Here is a 17,911-nt window from a genome sequence, read left to right as displayed (position 1 = left end):
TATTAATCTAGCAGAAAAGTTCTTCAAAACATTTTCAAGTGATTTCAAGAAAAAAAATATGTACGCTTGGATATGTAAGACAAAGCTGGGTTTCAAACAAGGTTCTTCCACTATGTGCTCCAACACAAGGGCATCCTACATACTATGTAATCACACAAGGAATTAGAAGAAATAATTTATAGGAAGTACATGGCACATTCATTTTTCTTTACCACCCATCCCTTAAAACTTTATACAGTCTTGTCCAATCTGCCATCTTCCCTACCGCTTCCTTCACAAGCTCCACCTTGCATTCAGACAGCACTGGGTAGAGCCTTAAGGATGCAAAAATCAAATCAGAGAAGTAAACAGCACTGAAAGGTGTGATTTAATAAGAGGCCATATGTCTAACAGAAAGGACTTTGATTTGAAGCTCAGCTGCCACTTACCAATGGTATGACTTCAGCCAAATCACCTCACCATCTAAGCCTCAGTTTCTCCACCGTAAAAGAACAGCAAGAACACCTGTGAGGGTGCCTGCCTTTCAGTGCTCAGCAGCAGCAATGAGTTACCAAACGTTTACTTCACCTAGGTAAGGAATGTTAAAGACTGTCACATACAATTGTTTAGCCCACTCAGGTTACACCACTATGGGTAAACATTATCCCAAAAGCGAAGCCCCTAACAGGCATGTGCTCAATATTCAACTATCAGGTCTATAGATTACGTAAGGAGATTTCATAGCAGATTTGTAGAATAAAAAAATTAATCTTTCAAGTGCTGGCTCAGTAAGAAAAAGTGCTTGTTGGTCAAGTTTGGGAACGTAAACTGAGATCCTGAGTGCAAACACACAAATGCTGGATGGCATGGTAACCACCCACCTGTAATCCAAAGGCTTGGGAGGAAAATAAGGGATTTGTGGAGCACACTGGCTAGCCAGGAAACCAAATCAGTGAGTGCTAGGTTCTAATGAGAGCCTGACTCAACATACAAGGTGGAAAGAGATAAAGGAAGATGCCGGATATTCATCTCTAGCCTCTGCCCATGCATTCAAACATGTCACACACATACATGGACAAACAAAAAAAGGTATTATCTTGGGAAGAGTGGTAGTGGATGACTGTAGTCTCAACAGTTAGGAGGCTGAATCAGAAGCAGCACAGATTCAAGGCTGGCTTGGTGACACAGTCTGTTAGAATGCAGCAGGGCATACATACCCAAGTCCTACCTCAAAATAAGATTCATTTTTAAATGCTAAATACTTGCACTGAACAATGAAACACATTCTTTTGGGTTTTTTTTTGTTGTTGTTGTTGTTGTTGTTGTTTTTGTTTGTTTTTGTTTTTCGAGACAGGCTTTCTCTGTATTGTTTTGGAGGCTGTCCTGGTACTCTCTCTGTAGATCAGGCTGGCCTTGAACTCACAGAGATCCACCTGCCTCTGCCTCCCAAGTGTTGGGTTTAAAGGCGTGCGCCACCAATGCCCGGAAACACGTTTTTGAAGAGCTTTATTTTTTACATTTCACTAATACTAAAATTCAAAATCATGTTTTTTTTTTTTCCTTCAGATAACTCCTAACAAACTAATAGGCTTCTGTCAATTAGTAATTTTGATCGCTTCTACTTTCAGAGGTCTCATATAGCCTAGATGTCATGCATGTTTTTTTTTTCCGTGCATGTGTGCCTGCGTGCGTGCGTGCGTGCGTGCGTGTGTAGGTGCTGAAATTGTGGGGAAAGCCCTGAATCTCATTCAGAAGACCTGGGAATAATTTCTCAGTATCACTTGTTAAGATCTTTCCAGCTGCATCTTACCACTCTTCTTGCCTTTCTTGTTTGTTTTTGGAGGCAGGGTTCCTCTGTGGCTTTGGAGGCTGTCCTGGAACTAGCTCTTATAAACTATGCTGGTCTCCAGAGATCCGCCTGCCTCTGCCTCCCGAGAGCTGGGATTAAAGGCGTGCGCCACCACTGCCCAGCTTTCTTCTTGCCTTTCTTGGGTCATTTTAGGATACAAATTTTACTCCTTGATTAAATTTACTCCTTAGTATTTCATTCCTTCAGATACTAGTGCAAATGAAAACACTTCTCTTAACTTCTCTTTTTCAATAGTTCATAGTGGGTGTATAGAAACACAACCACTGGGGCTGGAGAGATGGTGCAGGTTAAGAGCACTGACTGCTGTTCCAGAGGACCCAGGCTCAATTCCCAGCACCCACATGGCAGCTCACAACTGTCTATAACTCCAAGATCTTGACACCCTCACACAGACATACATACAAACAAAACACTAATGCAAATAAATAAGAACTTTTTGTGTGATCTCACACCCTCCAACTCTGCATTTATTAGAGTTGGTAGTTTTATCTTGACTTTCTGTGTATTTTTAAAGGCATATACACAAATCTCCTTCTATATCTGTCATGAAACAACTTGCCTAACCAAAGTGAACAATGAATGAGATAAAAGTTGTGATATAGATCCATATAGGAAACTCAGGCTAGGACTTAGAAAGAATCTCAGGATAAGACCTTATTTATAAGCAGGGTCACTACAGAAGGAATACAATGTGAGGCCCTTAACCCTACATGGCTAGACTTTCTAGAAAAGGAAAATGTATCACTGGGCACGGAATCACACATTGGCAACACTGGTACTTTAGATGTAAAGTACCAGGGCTGCATATGCATGCATATATATAGAGGGGGGGCTGCCTCAAACAAATGGGGGTGTCACATTAACAGAGGCAGAATTAATTATATGACCAGAGAAACAGAAAGTAAAGGTGTTCATCTACAAGCAAGAAATCCAAGCAAAGACCAGAAGCTAGAAAACACAAAGAACACAGGAATCCTATCTGACTTCCTAACATACTAGGCCTATCCACAAACTTCAGACTCAAAATTTAAAATCAACTTACTGCTTTTTCTAACACCCTCTGGTGCTAGGGTTGAAACCAGGATTTGAACATGTAAAATATATATTTTATTACTGAGCAACACCCCAGCATTCAACACCAACTCTTGTGTGTTCCCAGCCTAAGTTCTTTACTATTTTAAAGCTTGTTTGGGCATGCTCACCACAACACTCTTGTATCGGAAGGTCAGAGGATAACTTGCAGCTCTTGTCTTTCATCACATGTATTCTGGGGGTTGAACCCAGGTCATCAAGATTTGGCAGCAACCACCTTTACCTACTGAGCCATCTTGCTGTCCTTCAGACACAATTCTGTTAAACTTCAATACCTGCTCCCCCAAGATAAGAGTATATAATGTTAAAAGATGGCATCCAAAGGCAATCGCCTCAAAGCAGAACAAAATGCACTTTATTGAGGCAATGCACAATAACAGTGGCATGAGATCTACTGCACAGCAGGTTGACCCTAGTCAATAAGACTATATATTTTACAACAGTCAACTTCAAATATACCATCACAGAAATACATCAAGAAAGACAAAAGCTAACTGGTTTTATTTAATCATTCCACATCATAGACAATATGTATCAAACATCCTACTGTACTTAAAAATGTAATATAACTATGATTCGACAATTAAAAATATCAAGGACATGCTAAGCTCAATCCAGCTCCAAAACTCAAAACTTTTAACATTGACAATCTACTATAACTAAGAGGTATAAATACTACAGGATGTTTAAATATCATGTGACTCGAACTATTTAGAAGGAAATCAACCACAAATATGTAAAACAGTCCCTACCCTCATGGTATCAAGGATTTTTCTTTACAGCTCTTGAAAACAGAATATGCCATCCCTCACTAAGCCAAATACAAGGGAATGAGTAATTTCCATACTGTCTTTATAAGTCATTTTGGGATTTACCTAATTGGGCTACTCTACTAACTCTGGGATCACAAAGTGGAAACAATCATGTAGGACTTAGGCCAAAATAACAAAAAGTTTTCAATTCTAAGAAACACAGAAGATATGGAGGGCTGCAAAGGATGAGGCTCAGTTAATAAAATCTGAGTCAGAAAGATATGACTACTGTAGAGGTGACAGACTAGGAATAATAGAACAATACAATAAATTATTCAGAACAATGTATGAGAATGTAAGGGAGGACCAAACTAATAAAAGGGTCTTAACAAGGAGATTCAGTAGCCTCCCAGAATTTGCCAGAGAGGAAAACGAAATCCTCTAAAAGAATAATCACTAAAGAACTAACCATTCATAAAAGCAAACTCGCTCCCTTTAAATATACCTTCCAAGGCAGCATGGCCTCTTATGAGGTGCCACCATTTCACCTCTGTACAGTCAATCTCTCTGTCACAGCTACTTCTATTCCGAGCCACACAATGCAAACCATCTACAGAGTAAAAGCACAAGCCTTTCAAAAACACGATCCTTTATGAAGTCGATGAAAACTATTTCAAATTAATGCAATGCTCCTGACAAAAATGAAACTAAGGATAGTGACTGAGGAGAGGCATACAGACTTATCAATATCCCAACACAGCTGACAGCTTCAGCTGTATGTTCACCTGTCATTTCAGCAGTGAACTTTTATCTTGAAGTTCTCAGCCTTCCTAATGTTGTGACCCTTTCATACAGTTCCTCATGTTGTAATGAACCCCCAATCATAAAATTAGTTCACTACTTCATAACTATAATTTCACTGCTGTTGTGAATCATAATATGACTATCTGACATGTGGAACCCTCAAGGGGGTCACAATCCACAGGCTGAGAATCACTACCTTAAGGGGTTTGAATGGGAACCAAGAAAACAGTTCCACTTTCTACAAGACTTACCCAGTGAGGCATGGAGATCCTATGACCTACATGCATGGTAAAGATAAGGTGGACACCACAAATGACAAAAGAAGCCTGGGTCCTCAGAAGCCAGGGAGCACTCCATTGTGTGCTAAGTGAGGGCACTCTACCTCTAGACTTCCAATTATATGAGATAAAATTTTTTCTCTTTTTATTTGTTTAGGTTTTTGTTTTCTTTTGAACAGACAAAGCTGGCTTAGAACCCATTATAGAATCCGGGCCTTAAACTTAGCATCTTCCTGTCTTAGCCTCTCAAGTATGCCACAGAGCAATCTCTTAATGTTTAATTAACACTTCAGGTTACATGACACGCTTGCTTCATTAATTGGAGACAACTAACAAATATCTGATTATGATGAGGTAAAAGAAAACAATCTAAAAACCAAAAAGCAAAAATAAAATCCTTAGGAAAACAATTAAGTCTTTAGCAAAAACGGGTTCATCATATTAGAAAAGTTCACTACAGCACGAAAACTTTGGTTTGTTGATACTTTGCAATTTTGTCAGAAAATTATGAAAAAATATTAAAGCAACCAACACTTGATTCATTATTCTTGCATTCTAACAATGTAACATAGCTGCAACCTTAATATCAAAGTTTTCATAATTTGTTTCATTTCTCCAGATTAAGTGCAAATAAAGCCATTTCTCCCCATCTCTGCAATGCACTGTTATCTATGAAACGTTCTAGGCTAATTCATTGTACATGGCCTTGTTCTTTAACCAATTATTTGAAGAAATTATAGAGCCCTTATACATGAAATAGATAAAATTAATTATTCACCAAACATCAAATTACCAGTGAAAGTTAACAATTACAGAGATGCCCAAGGGCTTACTGGTAAAAACCAAGACACTCAGCAGAAAAAACAGCAGTTCCACTGAGAACTGGTTAGGTGACCTCTATTTCCTCACCCACAAAAATGGGATAACAGTCCCTAGCTTTCAGCTGCCCGAGCCATATCAACAGAATTCACACAGTAAGTTTTCAGGTGGTAAGTTCTCCATAATATTTTGATACTACATTTTTTAAAAATCTTTTAAAAAATTATACTATAAATGTTAACAATGGAATTAATTAGCAAAGGAAATGTTTTTCTAAACATAAGATTTATGCTTTAAAACATAGATACAAAGAAAAAAATCATATAAAATTAAACAAGACACATGCTGACAGTCCCAGAAGCCTGAAGGCCAAGCAAGAAAGATCCCAACTTCGAGGTCAACTTGAGGTTCATCAGCCTAGGCTTAGGTTGTTACACTGTCTCCAAAAACCAAAGTCATCTGGGCCTGAAAACACACTCCTGCAATCCCAGCCCTGGGAAAGCCGAGGTAGAAAGCAAGAAAGATCCCAACTCCGAGGTCAACTTGAGGTTCATCAGCCTAGGCTTAGGTTGTTACACTGTCTTCAAAAACCAAACAAAGTCATCTGGGCCTGAAAACACACTCCTGCAATCCCAGCCCTGGGAAAGCAGAGGTAGGAAGACGGCTCGTCTGAGACCAGCCTCGCTGGAAGTTCCACATCAGCCTTGCACTTTACAGCAAAGGCCTCTCTCAAAAAAAAAAAAAACAACAACAACAACTTTTTATATACTATGTGAAACTTAAAAGTATTTCTCTGTACATTCTAAAGATGACAGAAAATCTAAATGGGGGGTGGAATTATAAAGGGTGACTATGCTCCCCAACCACATTAATCCATCAGTTTCATGTAATTCTAGTTAAAATCAGAACAGTTCTGGGGGTCAAGGAGTTATTTCACTTTTACTAGTTTTGACAAAATTATTCTAAAATTAATTTGAAAACAGAAAAAGAAAAGCAAATCAAAATCTGAAAACTAAAGAACATCTTCCCTTTCTCTAATTAAAAGATGCTGTGAAGGGAGGGAGACTTGGCTCAGCAGTAAAGAACACTGGCTGCTCTTCCAGAGGACCGAGGTTCAATTCCTAGCACCCATATGGCAGCTCACAGCTGTCTGTAACTCCAGTCCCAAGGGATCTGATGCCCTCATACAAATATACCTGCAGGCAAACACCATCGTACATAAGACAAAAATAAATAATTTTAAAAAAGGTACTGTGAAGTTGGAATGGCTCAATATTGAGAAGCAGACCGTGGCAGGCAGAGTACCTGACACATGCCTGAGTCACTGCCACTACAGAAGAACAAGAGCAAAATGGCAAGGAGTTAGCTGGCAGTGAGGCCAGCGACAGAATTAAGTCCTTACAGAGAGTCAGTACACAGTGAGTATGGTATTTCAAGTCTACAGAAGGATGGTTATTCAATAAATGCTATTTACTGATTACATAGTTCATAGCCAGGAACCTTTCACTTACTCTAAAATTAATTCCTGATGATTAAATTAAACACCAATGAAACTATAAACGTAACAGAAGAAATTATAGGCAATTCTGAATCTACTTTTAGGTTACAGAAAGCATGAAAACAAAAAGAGAAACTATAAAGATGGACTACTGATAAATTTGACAGGGAACTTCAAAATTTCTGAAACCAAGATTCAAAAGACATCCATAGCAGATTTTACATGATGGCCCCCACATAAGTAATACCTCATGATCTGTATGTAGTCTCCATCCATACTGATAGACTCCAGGCTTGAAAACATGACTTACTTGGCAAGTAACTAAAAACAAATAGGATGCAAGGAGAGACTGGATATGTATGCACACTGGAATTAAGGATGTTGTTTTCCTGTCTCGATGATGCTAATCATCTGAGAGGCCTGTGGAAGATTATCTAGACTGTTAACTGATGGCAGACAGCCCAGCCCACCATGGGTGGTGTCATTCCCTAGGCAAGGGAGCCAAGAAGCAGCATTTCTCTGTGGTTTTTGCTTCAAGCTCCTGCCCGAGTTCCCTCAATGATGGAACTGTAACCTATAAACTGAAATAACTCTCTTCTCCCATAAACTGTTTGTGGGCAGAGTATTTACCACAGCAGAGATGAAACTAGGAGACCAGCTAAGTGAATGCGAAATAACATATAACACATTAGATTTAGTAAGACTTACTACTCAGCAAACCAATACACCTTATACTAGATTTCAAGGTGGCTTGTTAAAGAATAATAGTTAATAGGTACAATAGACACACACTATAAAAAACTGGTATCCTTAAAATATATGAACCATATGAAAAAGTAATCCTGTCGAGAAAATAGCACATGAACACATACTCAAAGACAGATACCTAAGCACATGAAGATATATTCAATACTATTAGTGTACACACACATGTGTGTACACACACACACACACACCTTTTCCTATCAGACTGACAAAGATTAAGAAGAATGATTATGATGAGCTGGCCAGATATGAGGAAACTGGAACTCTAAGGAACTAATTACATAATGTGTATCAAAACCTGGTAATTCAAGGGAGGCAGGCTCCAGGAGGCAGAGGCAGACAGATCTCTCCCAGTTAGATACAGAGTGAGTTCCAGGACAGTCAAAGCTACAAAGAGAAACCATGTCTCGAAAAAGCTAAAAGGGAAGAATGACTGACTTATCAGCCTTTAAAAGGTCTTCTATGTTAAGTACAAAGACCTGAATTTGGATCCCCAATACGCATTTAAAAGCCAACTAATTGCATTGCTGGGAAAATAGAAACAAGTGTATTCCTGAAGCTTATTAGCCAGTCAGCCTAGCCAAACAGATGAATTCCTGGTTTAGTGAGAGGTCCTGTCTCAAAACAAAACCATTACAACTGACCTCTGACCTCCACATGTGAATATACACTGGTGTACAGACACAAGTGCATCACACACAAATACACAATTCTATTTAGTTTGGATCTGAGTGTTTAACATCTTTATACTTTAAAAAATATGTGCCATTTTTATAATGGAAGGGAAAAAGCATTCAGAAAAGTCGCCATTTATTTGAATGGTAATTTGTTCACTTTCTATAATACAATTAAGTAGATTATAAAGAACTATTTTAAATGAACATTAATATGCATAGATGCATACATCTTAAAAGCATTAAAAAGCTGAAGCCAGGTGTGGTAGTGCACACCTTTAATCCCCTCATTAGGGAGACAGAGGGAGGTAGATCTCTAAATTTGAGACTAGCCTGGTCAACAGATCAAGTTCCAGGAAAACAAGGGATACACAGGGAAAACCCGATCTTGAAAAAGAAAAACAAAACAAAAAAGTTAAATAGTTACAATTTTGTTTATAACAACCTAACATAAGATGAAAATATGGGGACATCTCAGGATTACAGATCAAAACAAACACCTAACCAACACAAAGTAACTATACAACCTTACTAGAAGAGCCAGCCCTTCACTGAATCATTAGAGCAATTTGGACTCCCTTAAGAGGTGATCTAAAGACTATTCATTTTACTTATGTTCTGGAGTTCTTTTTCTAAAGCCTCTCCCCTATCAAACTGACAATATGACAGAGATAACAAAAAGGATAGAAAATAGAGAGCTTCTAAAGGACAGTAAAGGGTAGTCATTTTGAATTCATGCCATCATTATTACCAAGATCAGGTATTCCAACAAGCCTTTTCCACTGGAAAAGTACTCAGTTCGTTTAAAAATGTCACCCTGGCTATCTTGTTCCCCAAAGACAAAACTCTCATTGGTATCTGAGATTACTGTAAACAGACCCAAGGAAAACATCACTTAGACTAAACAGTTCTCTAAAGAGCCTATAGATGTGCTTCATCACATTTTTTTTGTTATTTATTTTTTTAGGACTTAAATTTTTTTTTAATTTATTTTTGGGGTGGGTTGTGTGCCACAGGCACAAAATGAGGTCAGAACATGACCTGCAAAAGCTGTTCTTTCCTTCCACCGTGAGGGTCGCAGGATTAGAACCAAGTCATCAGGCTGGGTGGCAGGCACCTTTAGACCTGCTGAGCCATCTGGACAGCCTGCCATTTTTATTTGTAACAGGGAACTAACTACTATTAACTTAGCAGTATTATATACTCTATAGCTTGCCCAGGCTTCTCAAAGGTACCAATGGGACAGCCTGCCATTTTTATTTGTAACAGGGAACTAACTACTATTAATTTAGCAGTATTATATACTCTATAGCTTGCCCAGGCTTCTCAAAGGTACCAATGTCAAGGTTTCATTCTAAGCATTTGCATAGCTGACTCACCAGAAAAGACAACCCAGTGTTGTCTCCAGTCTCTCTTAAGTAAACATGAAGAAGTCAATATTAAATCAAAGGAACAAAAGTGTCAGGGATGTAAATGTAAGAAACACATGAGATTCTTTTTTGGTAGTCTATTCTAGTAAAAAAATAAACACAAACAATCTAAGGCCTGGGGTAGACACTGACCTATAACTCAAGACACTACAAAATTCACCTTCTAATATATACACAAAGTTGTACCAATTCAACAGTGTCAAAAAGGCACTGAGCCAAGCGGGTTGGTGGTGGTACACACCTTTAATCCTAGCACTCAGGAGGCGGAGGCAGAGGCAGAGGCAGGCAGGCAGATCTCTGTGAATTCCAGGACAGCTAACGTGAAACCCTGTCTCAAAAAACCAGGAGAAAAAAAAAAGGCACAACCACACTCATAACATATACCAAGCATACCAAACTTCCCATTCCTCCCTCACTCCTGGCAACCACTAATATAATAACAGGATCCAGTATATGGTCTTTTGGATCTAGCTTCCTTCTCTTATCATGTTTCTATCCACATGGTGCAATGTATCAATGTTTTCAAAACAGGGTTTCTCTTTGTAGCCCTAGCTGTCCTGGAACTCTGCTCTATAGACCAGGGTGGCCTTGAACTCAAAGAGATAAGTTGGCCTCTGTCTCCTGAGTACTGGGATCAAAGGCATACGTCACCACTCTGGCCCTTTTCAAACTTTTAACATAAAAGATGTTAGACTTTCCTAGAGGATTTAGTCTTCTTATCAAGCTCATTTTGTGTGCCAAGTGTTATGTCAGAGCCTTATTTAATTTTCCCAACAACTCTAAAAAGCAGAAATTATTTCAATTTTACAGATGAAATTCAAATCTAAATAAAAAGTTCAAACATCTTAAAAAATCAGTTAGTAAATGTCAAAACTAGACTGTGAATCCAGAGTTGACTTCAAAGTCCGTATTCTTTATATCATGCCATTTTACACCATATCATTTACTTAACACATAGACACAGTTTCACATCAAAAGGACTCAATTTCTAATATGGAAACTTCCCAATATAAAAACACTTCTAAAAATCCTAGTGACTTAGGTGTATTAGCTCCCCATACATACTTTTCTTTAAAAAATTACTTCTAGCTACATCATTTATGATTAGTACAAACGTTATAGATTACCTTTCCCCCCACCAACATGCAAGTATGTTCTGCTATACGGACTGAATTGTATCCTCCCAGTTTATACTGTCCTAACCCAGCATGTAACTACATTTGGAGAAAAGGCCTTTAGGAGGTAAGTACAACTAAGTGAACTGAAGCCAGTGAGACTGATGGCCTTGTAAGAAAGAAAACTCTCTAGCCATCCCTCCTAATCCCACTCGCACCCCACAAACAGGAGCCCTCAACACACCCCACTGGCCCTAAACCTCCACTCTCCAGCTTTGAGAAAACAGTCTTCTGCCATGTGTATCATCGACTACTGAAAAGGAGAAAGGCAAGAGGTGCTGTGGACACAAGCTAACTCTGCTTAAACTTCTGACCAGACTCTAAAACAGACTATTCCGTTAACGGAAATATGGTCCAAAGGACTCCGGGGGAAGACAAACCTGAATCTGAGACTCTGGCTACTTCTGAGCTTTGGTAATGAGTAAGAAATAAATTCTACATCCATCTTGTAGTAGTGATGCCGGTTTTTGTTTAAATAATATTAGTAGTTATATCTGCAAATACTATACCACATCCTACCGGAGCCGTACCCAGTACAGTTCTAGAATGTTACAAGGCACTCCAAAACTGTGACTATTACTGTTAGAACAGAAGATTCTAAGGAATACCAGTCAAAATCAAACACATTCGGATAGAGACAGTATTTGCCAAGTATTTTACTGGTAACGCAGATTTGAAAATATAGAACCTTGGGCTGGTGGTATGGCTTGGGAGTAGAGTATTAGATCCTTTAGAACCAAAGGTGAGAGGGGAAAAGAGACAATTTAGGGACTATTTCTCAGATGGTATCTATCACAGGGAAGACTCTTGGCTCTTTGTGTTTTTCCGTAAAGCAAAATTCTCAAACTTGTTTGTATTTGGAGAGGCATCTCCCGTGGTACTTCAACTCAGAACATCTTTAAGTTTTATTTCCCCTCAATTCTATCCATTCATTTCAAAGAAGGTATAAGGTATAGAAAGGGGAGACAGGAAACACAGGGTTTAAGTATCTGGTCACAAGCCCACAGCCACATGAAATTGACTCCTTTTTCCAAACACTTCCTTACTTTCAAAACTGGGGGTTTTGAAAGTTATACAATAATCACTGATCTAAAGTTGTATATAGGATAAAATATTAAAACAATGCAATTTCCTCCTTACTGGCCAAAGAGTGCCTGCCTAACTATTTTGCTTATTCCAGATGGATTAACAAGATACCCAAAACCCTTACTACTATATAAAGTTAAGTAAATTCTATCTACTTATCTACACTCATACTCAAGGTTTACTCACTTTATACTGATAATACTGACATTCAAAAAAAAACATCAAGACGTGGCTCCTATTTCTAAAGTAAGTATCTGTGGAAGAGTGAAATATTCAACAGCTGCAGGCATAAATGGAGACCCATGGCAGGGGAGTCTATTTTCATCCTTCTATGGACATATAACTTGAAACTACAATCCTGTGAAATAATAGGGTTATCTTTTTAACCAACAGTTTCAATTAGCAAGGCAGTTCGGACAACCTGAATTTTCTGTTCCTCGACTGTACTTCTCTCAAACGTGTATTAAATGTATCATTGCTGAGAATTAAGGTAATACAGCCATAAAAAGTTTCAAAGGCCAAATATACACATATGAATTAAGTTGGGAAAGTTTCCTCGCCTAACCATACATCTGGGCATAAACAGTTTGATGAGTAGCATTCTGGTCACTACCCTCTGGACCTATATCTCAAGCAAATATTACTAATGAATGCGTGGCATTCTTCCTCACCAACCCCAGAGATGCATCAACGACCTCATCTGCATTTTAGCCACTACCTACTGGACCACATTAGCAAAATGCAACCTACTCAACATCCTTAAATAAGGTCAATGGGGAAGCAAATTTTTGTGCAACTAGTCTAAAAGAAGTAAGATTTTAACCTCAAAACAAGGAAAGCTCACAAAGTACCTTCTGTTGATTGTCACAACTCAGTAAAGAACCTCCTCTCTGTATACTGGGGTCACGGATGTATTCAGTTGGCAGAATGCTTGTCTAGCTTGTAGCAAGCTCTGCAGAGAATTCCCGGCACTGCATAAAGCTGTGCCTGTCATCACAAGCATCTTGGTGGGGGAGGTGGGAAACTCAGAAAGAATTAAGGTCATCATCCCTCAGTTATACATTTGAGTCTGAGGCCAGCACAGAATACCTGAGACCCTGTCTCAAAAAGCAAACAAACTACATGCAACTATACATATACACTGATATGGACCCCTGACTTGTATAAGTGATATGTCAGTGAAGGTATATGTTTAGCTCAAGGCCACCCAGTAAGAAGTTTTGGTCAAATCCTCACAACCCCATAACGTTTTTTCACATGAGAAAGTCTGAGTATCTAGCGGTACAGTAGGCTGGATCATACAATAGACACAAAACTGTCAATCCAAAATCTTCTGAACTCTTCCTAGAAATCAGACTATAAGGAACTAAAGTATTTTAACTCTAACAGGCTCTTCTTTCTGCTAAAAATACAAAAAAAAAAAAGAAAGAAAAGAAAAGGTAAAATTTTGAGTCATCAGCCAGTGTTTAAAAGGTAAATCCCAAACATGCACTTTTCAATCACAAAGAATCTTGTACTTTTGAAACATTACTCCAATGAAAGAACAAAACCAAAAACTCGGGCTGTTACAAGTTACAGTTTGGTATTTTGGGGCTTGTGGCTTTTTTTCCCCTCAACTCCTTCCAATGTTCTGTGTAAATAATAAACCTTTTTTTTTTTACTATCCACCTCTAAGCAGAATTTAATAAATCTATACACAGCATTTAAATGTGGAGTGTGACTTACGACTTTCAGGAATGTAAAGTATTTAGCTCCCTTCTGTATAAGATTACACTATGTGACAATAACATGCTGCTCCTAAAATTAAAATATCTGAGAGATCTTACCGCAAATACTCAATACAGTAAGATACTTATTTCCTTCAGAGTTCTGACCAACTCAAATAGAATTCCTACTGGATATTCCTATTTCTGGATGGTTTTTGAACACCAAAACAATATAACTTTTAAAGAATCCACGAAAGAAGTTGACATTTAGTTCCTACAGCAACTGAGATTAAACAAATACAAGCAAAAGTCCTTTCTTGAGCATCAAAATACCCCACAGCTGCTTCTAACACTTGAGTCTTCCCCTCACCCCAGGCCATCCACCCTCAGAGCTATCCAAGCAACTGCTCACACTCCAGCCTTCCACACCACCTCCCAAACAACCCAAAGCCTTTCACAGCGGAAAACTAGCTGGTCCTCCAGCCTACAAAGACTTGATGTAGACAGCTCAAGCTCCTTGTTCCCTGTCTATACAGCAGTGTGATTTCTCTACCTCTGTAACTAGTAAGAAACACAGCAAGAAAACAGCTTAAAAATATGTTACATTTTACTGGAAACTAGAACTTGTAAGTCCAGATACAATCTACCCGGGGCAGAGAATGTATGGTATTTAAGTTTTACCAAATACTTCAAACTTAAACTTATTTTGTTCGTAATGTTCCAGATAACTTTGATCGAATGTTAAAATAACCCTGTTTCATACTTTTATGGTAAGAAAATTATTCCAAGTCTGAAAAAAATACTAATTCGATCTATAAGAGCTCTATAACATGAAGTCATTGAAGTAGCAATCAACAGTAGAAACCATTACGTGACAGAGCAGTCGTGTATTGTTAACAGTCCCTGAATTCTCAAGGCCACTAGTAGCTTGAGAAAACTGCACAAAAATATAACTGAAGTTTCTCACCCTGCATTTTATAAAGCTAAATCTTGGTTTCTGGTTTGTAGGCCATAATCACTTTTTAAACATTTGAAATAGCTTATGTGAAGTCACCAAGGAAAAAAAGGGTCAGTAAGCATTAATCAAAAATCTAAGACTAACGTAAATAAAGATCTGACACTTGCAATCGGAAAAACTCATAGCAAGCTTAAGTGAACAAAACACACCAAAAAAAAGTGAAACAGGACTGTGTTCAACCCTGATTTGGGGGGAGGGGGTATAAAAACTAAAGTTTAAAACGGAACTTACTTAAAAGGAGGGGAAAAAATTCCAGTGACACAACATGTTCATGCCAAAGAGAAGAAATTTGTAATTGTATCATTGAAATCTCGTGGCCCTTACATTATAAAGGTCTTGGCAACGGTTGGCCATTAATCTTTAACACAAAGAAGATTCTAATCCAAACGAACTGAAAGACTGTCTCGGGAGAAAGAAATGGAGTCATTTACTTCACCCACAATTGTTTAACCTAAAAGGAAGGCCTTTGAGGATGATAACGCAAAATGGATCAGCCTTCAGTCGACCAGGTCCCTTTCCTGAGTCTTGCACCAATCCAAAGCCAGGAGGTAATGGACACAAAACCAGCTTAAGAAAGGCTGGGGGGGGGGGTCCTCAATGGATGACACACCACATCATGGTTTATTCTCCTACACAACTGGAGAAACAACAAAAAACAAAAAACGGGAAATATCACACCATATGTTCCATCGTATCAATCACCCCATTCTTTGAGGCTGAAAAGGAATCACTGTTGTATTGATTACAGCGGGAAGGCAGAAGCGGCTGCCACTGCGGCAATGCAACACAGGCGTCTGCTGGCTGCCACAGAACGGGAGAGAAGGGCTTTCCAAACAAAACCCTCCCCCGCCCGGGCTCACAACCCTCCAACAACTTCTCCCGGCCTCTCCCTGGCCCCCGCCGGTGGAAACCTAGTAATCCTCTCCCTTCCCCCACCACCGGGAAATTTCACCTTTCCCCAAAGCTGCTCTGCTCACCCCTTACCAGAGGCACTCCATTCCCCGCAGAGATCTCAGACCTTTCAAACTTTCCTCCCCCAACCCCCTTTTTTTTAATTAAACACTAGAGCTTTGTACTAAAAGTGCAGGGAATTTTTACATCTACACGGAAAATACCTGTTCCTCGGCAACAAGCACGCTACGCTTTCTCGAGCCCCTCCCCATCTCCTGGGTTTCGCCAGCCGAGGCTGGGGGAGGGAGGGAGGGCCGGAGGGCGCAGGCACATTACACTGAGGACGGGAGATCTCGGGTGAAAGAGGAGCATCTGAGGGGACCCCTTCCCCCAAATCGGAGAGCCCGGCCGGGTGGAGGAGAAGCCCGAGGGGACAAAAGGGAACGGGGGAGAGCCGGGAGAGCCGGCGCCGCGGGCCGGGGGCAGGCGGGTCCGCGCAGAGCGGTCGCGGCGCCGCGGCAGGCACAATGGCTGGCGGCCCGCGCGCCCCTCACCTCATGGTGCCGGCGGCGCCGAGGCTTCCCCGGCGCGGGAGACGCCGAGCAGAGGGTCTCTCCTCAGGCGGGGAGGCGGACGCCGCGGGGACGCGCGAGCAGAGGCGGCTCCGGCTTCGGCGTCCGGGCTACACCATCTCCGCGCGCAGAGGCGAGGCGCCGGCCCGCCGAGCGCGAGCGACCACGGGCTGAGGAGGGGGCGCGGGGGCCGAGGCGCCGAGTGGGTCCCCGGCGGCCGCCGCCTCCTCCGCCTGCGTCGCCGCCTCCTCCCCGCCGAGCCTCCTCCTTCGCCTCAGACAGGAGCCGCCGGGGCCGCGCGCCCGTCCGCCCGCCCGTCCGTCCGTCCGTCCGTCCGTCCGCTCCACAGGCCGCTCCGAGCGCGCTGCCGCCGCCGAGGCCGTGAGGAACCGGCAGCTGCTGCAGCCGCGGGAGGAGAGCCGGGCTCGCCGCGGGGCGCCGGGGGCGGGGCGGCGGAGGAGCACGCAGGCGCCGCCCTCCTCCCGCCGCCCCCGCCGCTCCCGCGCCGCCCGCCCCCCTTCCCCTCCCTCCCGGGGCGAGGGGCAGTGCGCACGAGGGGGCTGCGGGGCGGCGGCCCAGGCGGCGGTGACCGCCCTTTGTGGCCGCCCACCGCGCTCCGCGTCCCCGGCGGCCGGGGGGCGGGGAGGGGGGCTCGGCGCCCGCTCTGCCCTTGACCTCGCTCTCCTTCCGCGGCCCTCCCGCTGCCCAGAGGCTGGGGCGAGGAGCGGACCGCGGGGAGGCGTGACTAGCCGGGCGCGATCGCGGAGGGGACTCGGGCGCGCGGGCAGGCATCCCGCAGTCGTCGTCGTGGTCCCCCTGCGCGCCCCCGCTGCGGCGCGACTCCCCCCTCCCCGGTGAGGGGCGGGGTGTAAGGGAGTCCCGAACACGCAAGACGTGGTCATCGTCGTCCCCCGGGCTCCCGAGGACCCCCGAGCGTGCGGGACCCGGCCGACGCGCCCCCGTACGCGGGTGGCCGCGCGCACACACACACACACACACACACACACACACACACGCCGAGCTAACGCATCCGTGTCGGGAAACGCGGTGGCCCGAGGCACGCGGAACCCTGTGCAGCCGCGGGAGACGCAGCCCGTGGAACCCTTTCTGTCGTCACCAGCTGAAAGGGAATCCCGGCCGGGGGCGGGGAGGGATGGGAACCCAGGATAATTTTAAATGTTCTGTCTTTCACCTAGTCTGCAGCTCACCTCCCTGAAAAGGTAGATGGAAAATACTAACGCGGCGAATGTGTTAAGAGTCAGATGGTGCAGGGGGCGTCTGAGAAGCCCGGATTTGTCAAAGGGGGTGGGGGAGTTAATATAAAAAAAATCCGAAGATGTAATGAAAATTTAAACTGGACAAATAGCCCGCTTGTGTGTGCGGTATTCAAGATGACTGGACTAGGAGAGAAAGGTTTTACTGCTACGGGATTCCGATTGCATCCAAAATGGAGGACCTGCCAGTGCTGCAGGAATCCATTCAAAAGTTTGATGTTGCTTATG

The 17,911-nt window shown here is 42.2% G+C and overlaps 1 protein-coding gene across 8 annotated transcripts in view; it reads right to left on the bottom strand.

Moving 5' to 3' along the window:
* Enah (ENAH actin regulator) overlaps window positions 1–16,820 on the bottom strand; it is a 108,163-nt gene extending 91,343 nt beyond the window's left edge. The window contains exon 1 of one of the 8 annotated variants that reach the window (XM_040739350.1): window positions 16,392–16,820. In XM_040739350.1, coding sequence (XP_040595284.1) covers window positions 16,392–16,396 — 5 coding nt within the window. In that variant the 5' untranslated portion in view covers window positions 16,397–16,820. Of the gene's footprint in view, window positions 1–428; window positions 568–11,516; window positions 11,664–16,391 lie in introns of those variants that run through there. The other 7 variants (XM_040739351.1, XM_040739354.1, XM_040739356.1 and 4 more) reach the window with 7 other exon arrangements.
* Window positions 16,821–17,911: the final 1,091 nt, after the last annotated feature.

The sequence above is a fragment of the Mesocricetus auratus genome, unplaced genomic scaffold (assembly GCF_017639785.1).
Source record: "Mesocricetus auratus isolate SY011 unplaced genomic scaffold, BCM_Maur_2.0 Super-Scaffold_100676, whole genome shotgun sequence".
NCBI classification, from domain to species: Eukaryota; Metazoa; Chordata; class Mammalia; order Rodentia; family Cricetidae; genus Mesocricetus; species Mesocricetus auratus.
This window is presented reverse-complemented; position numbering and strand designations above follow the sequence as displayed.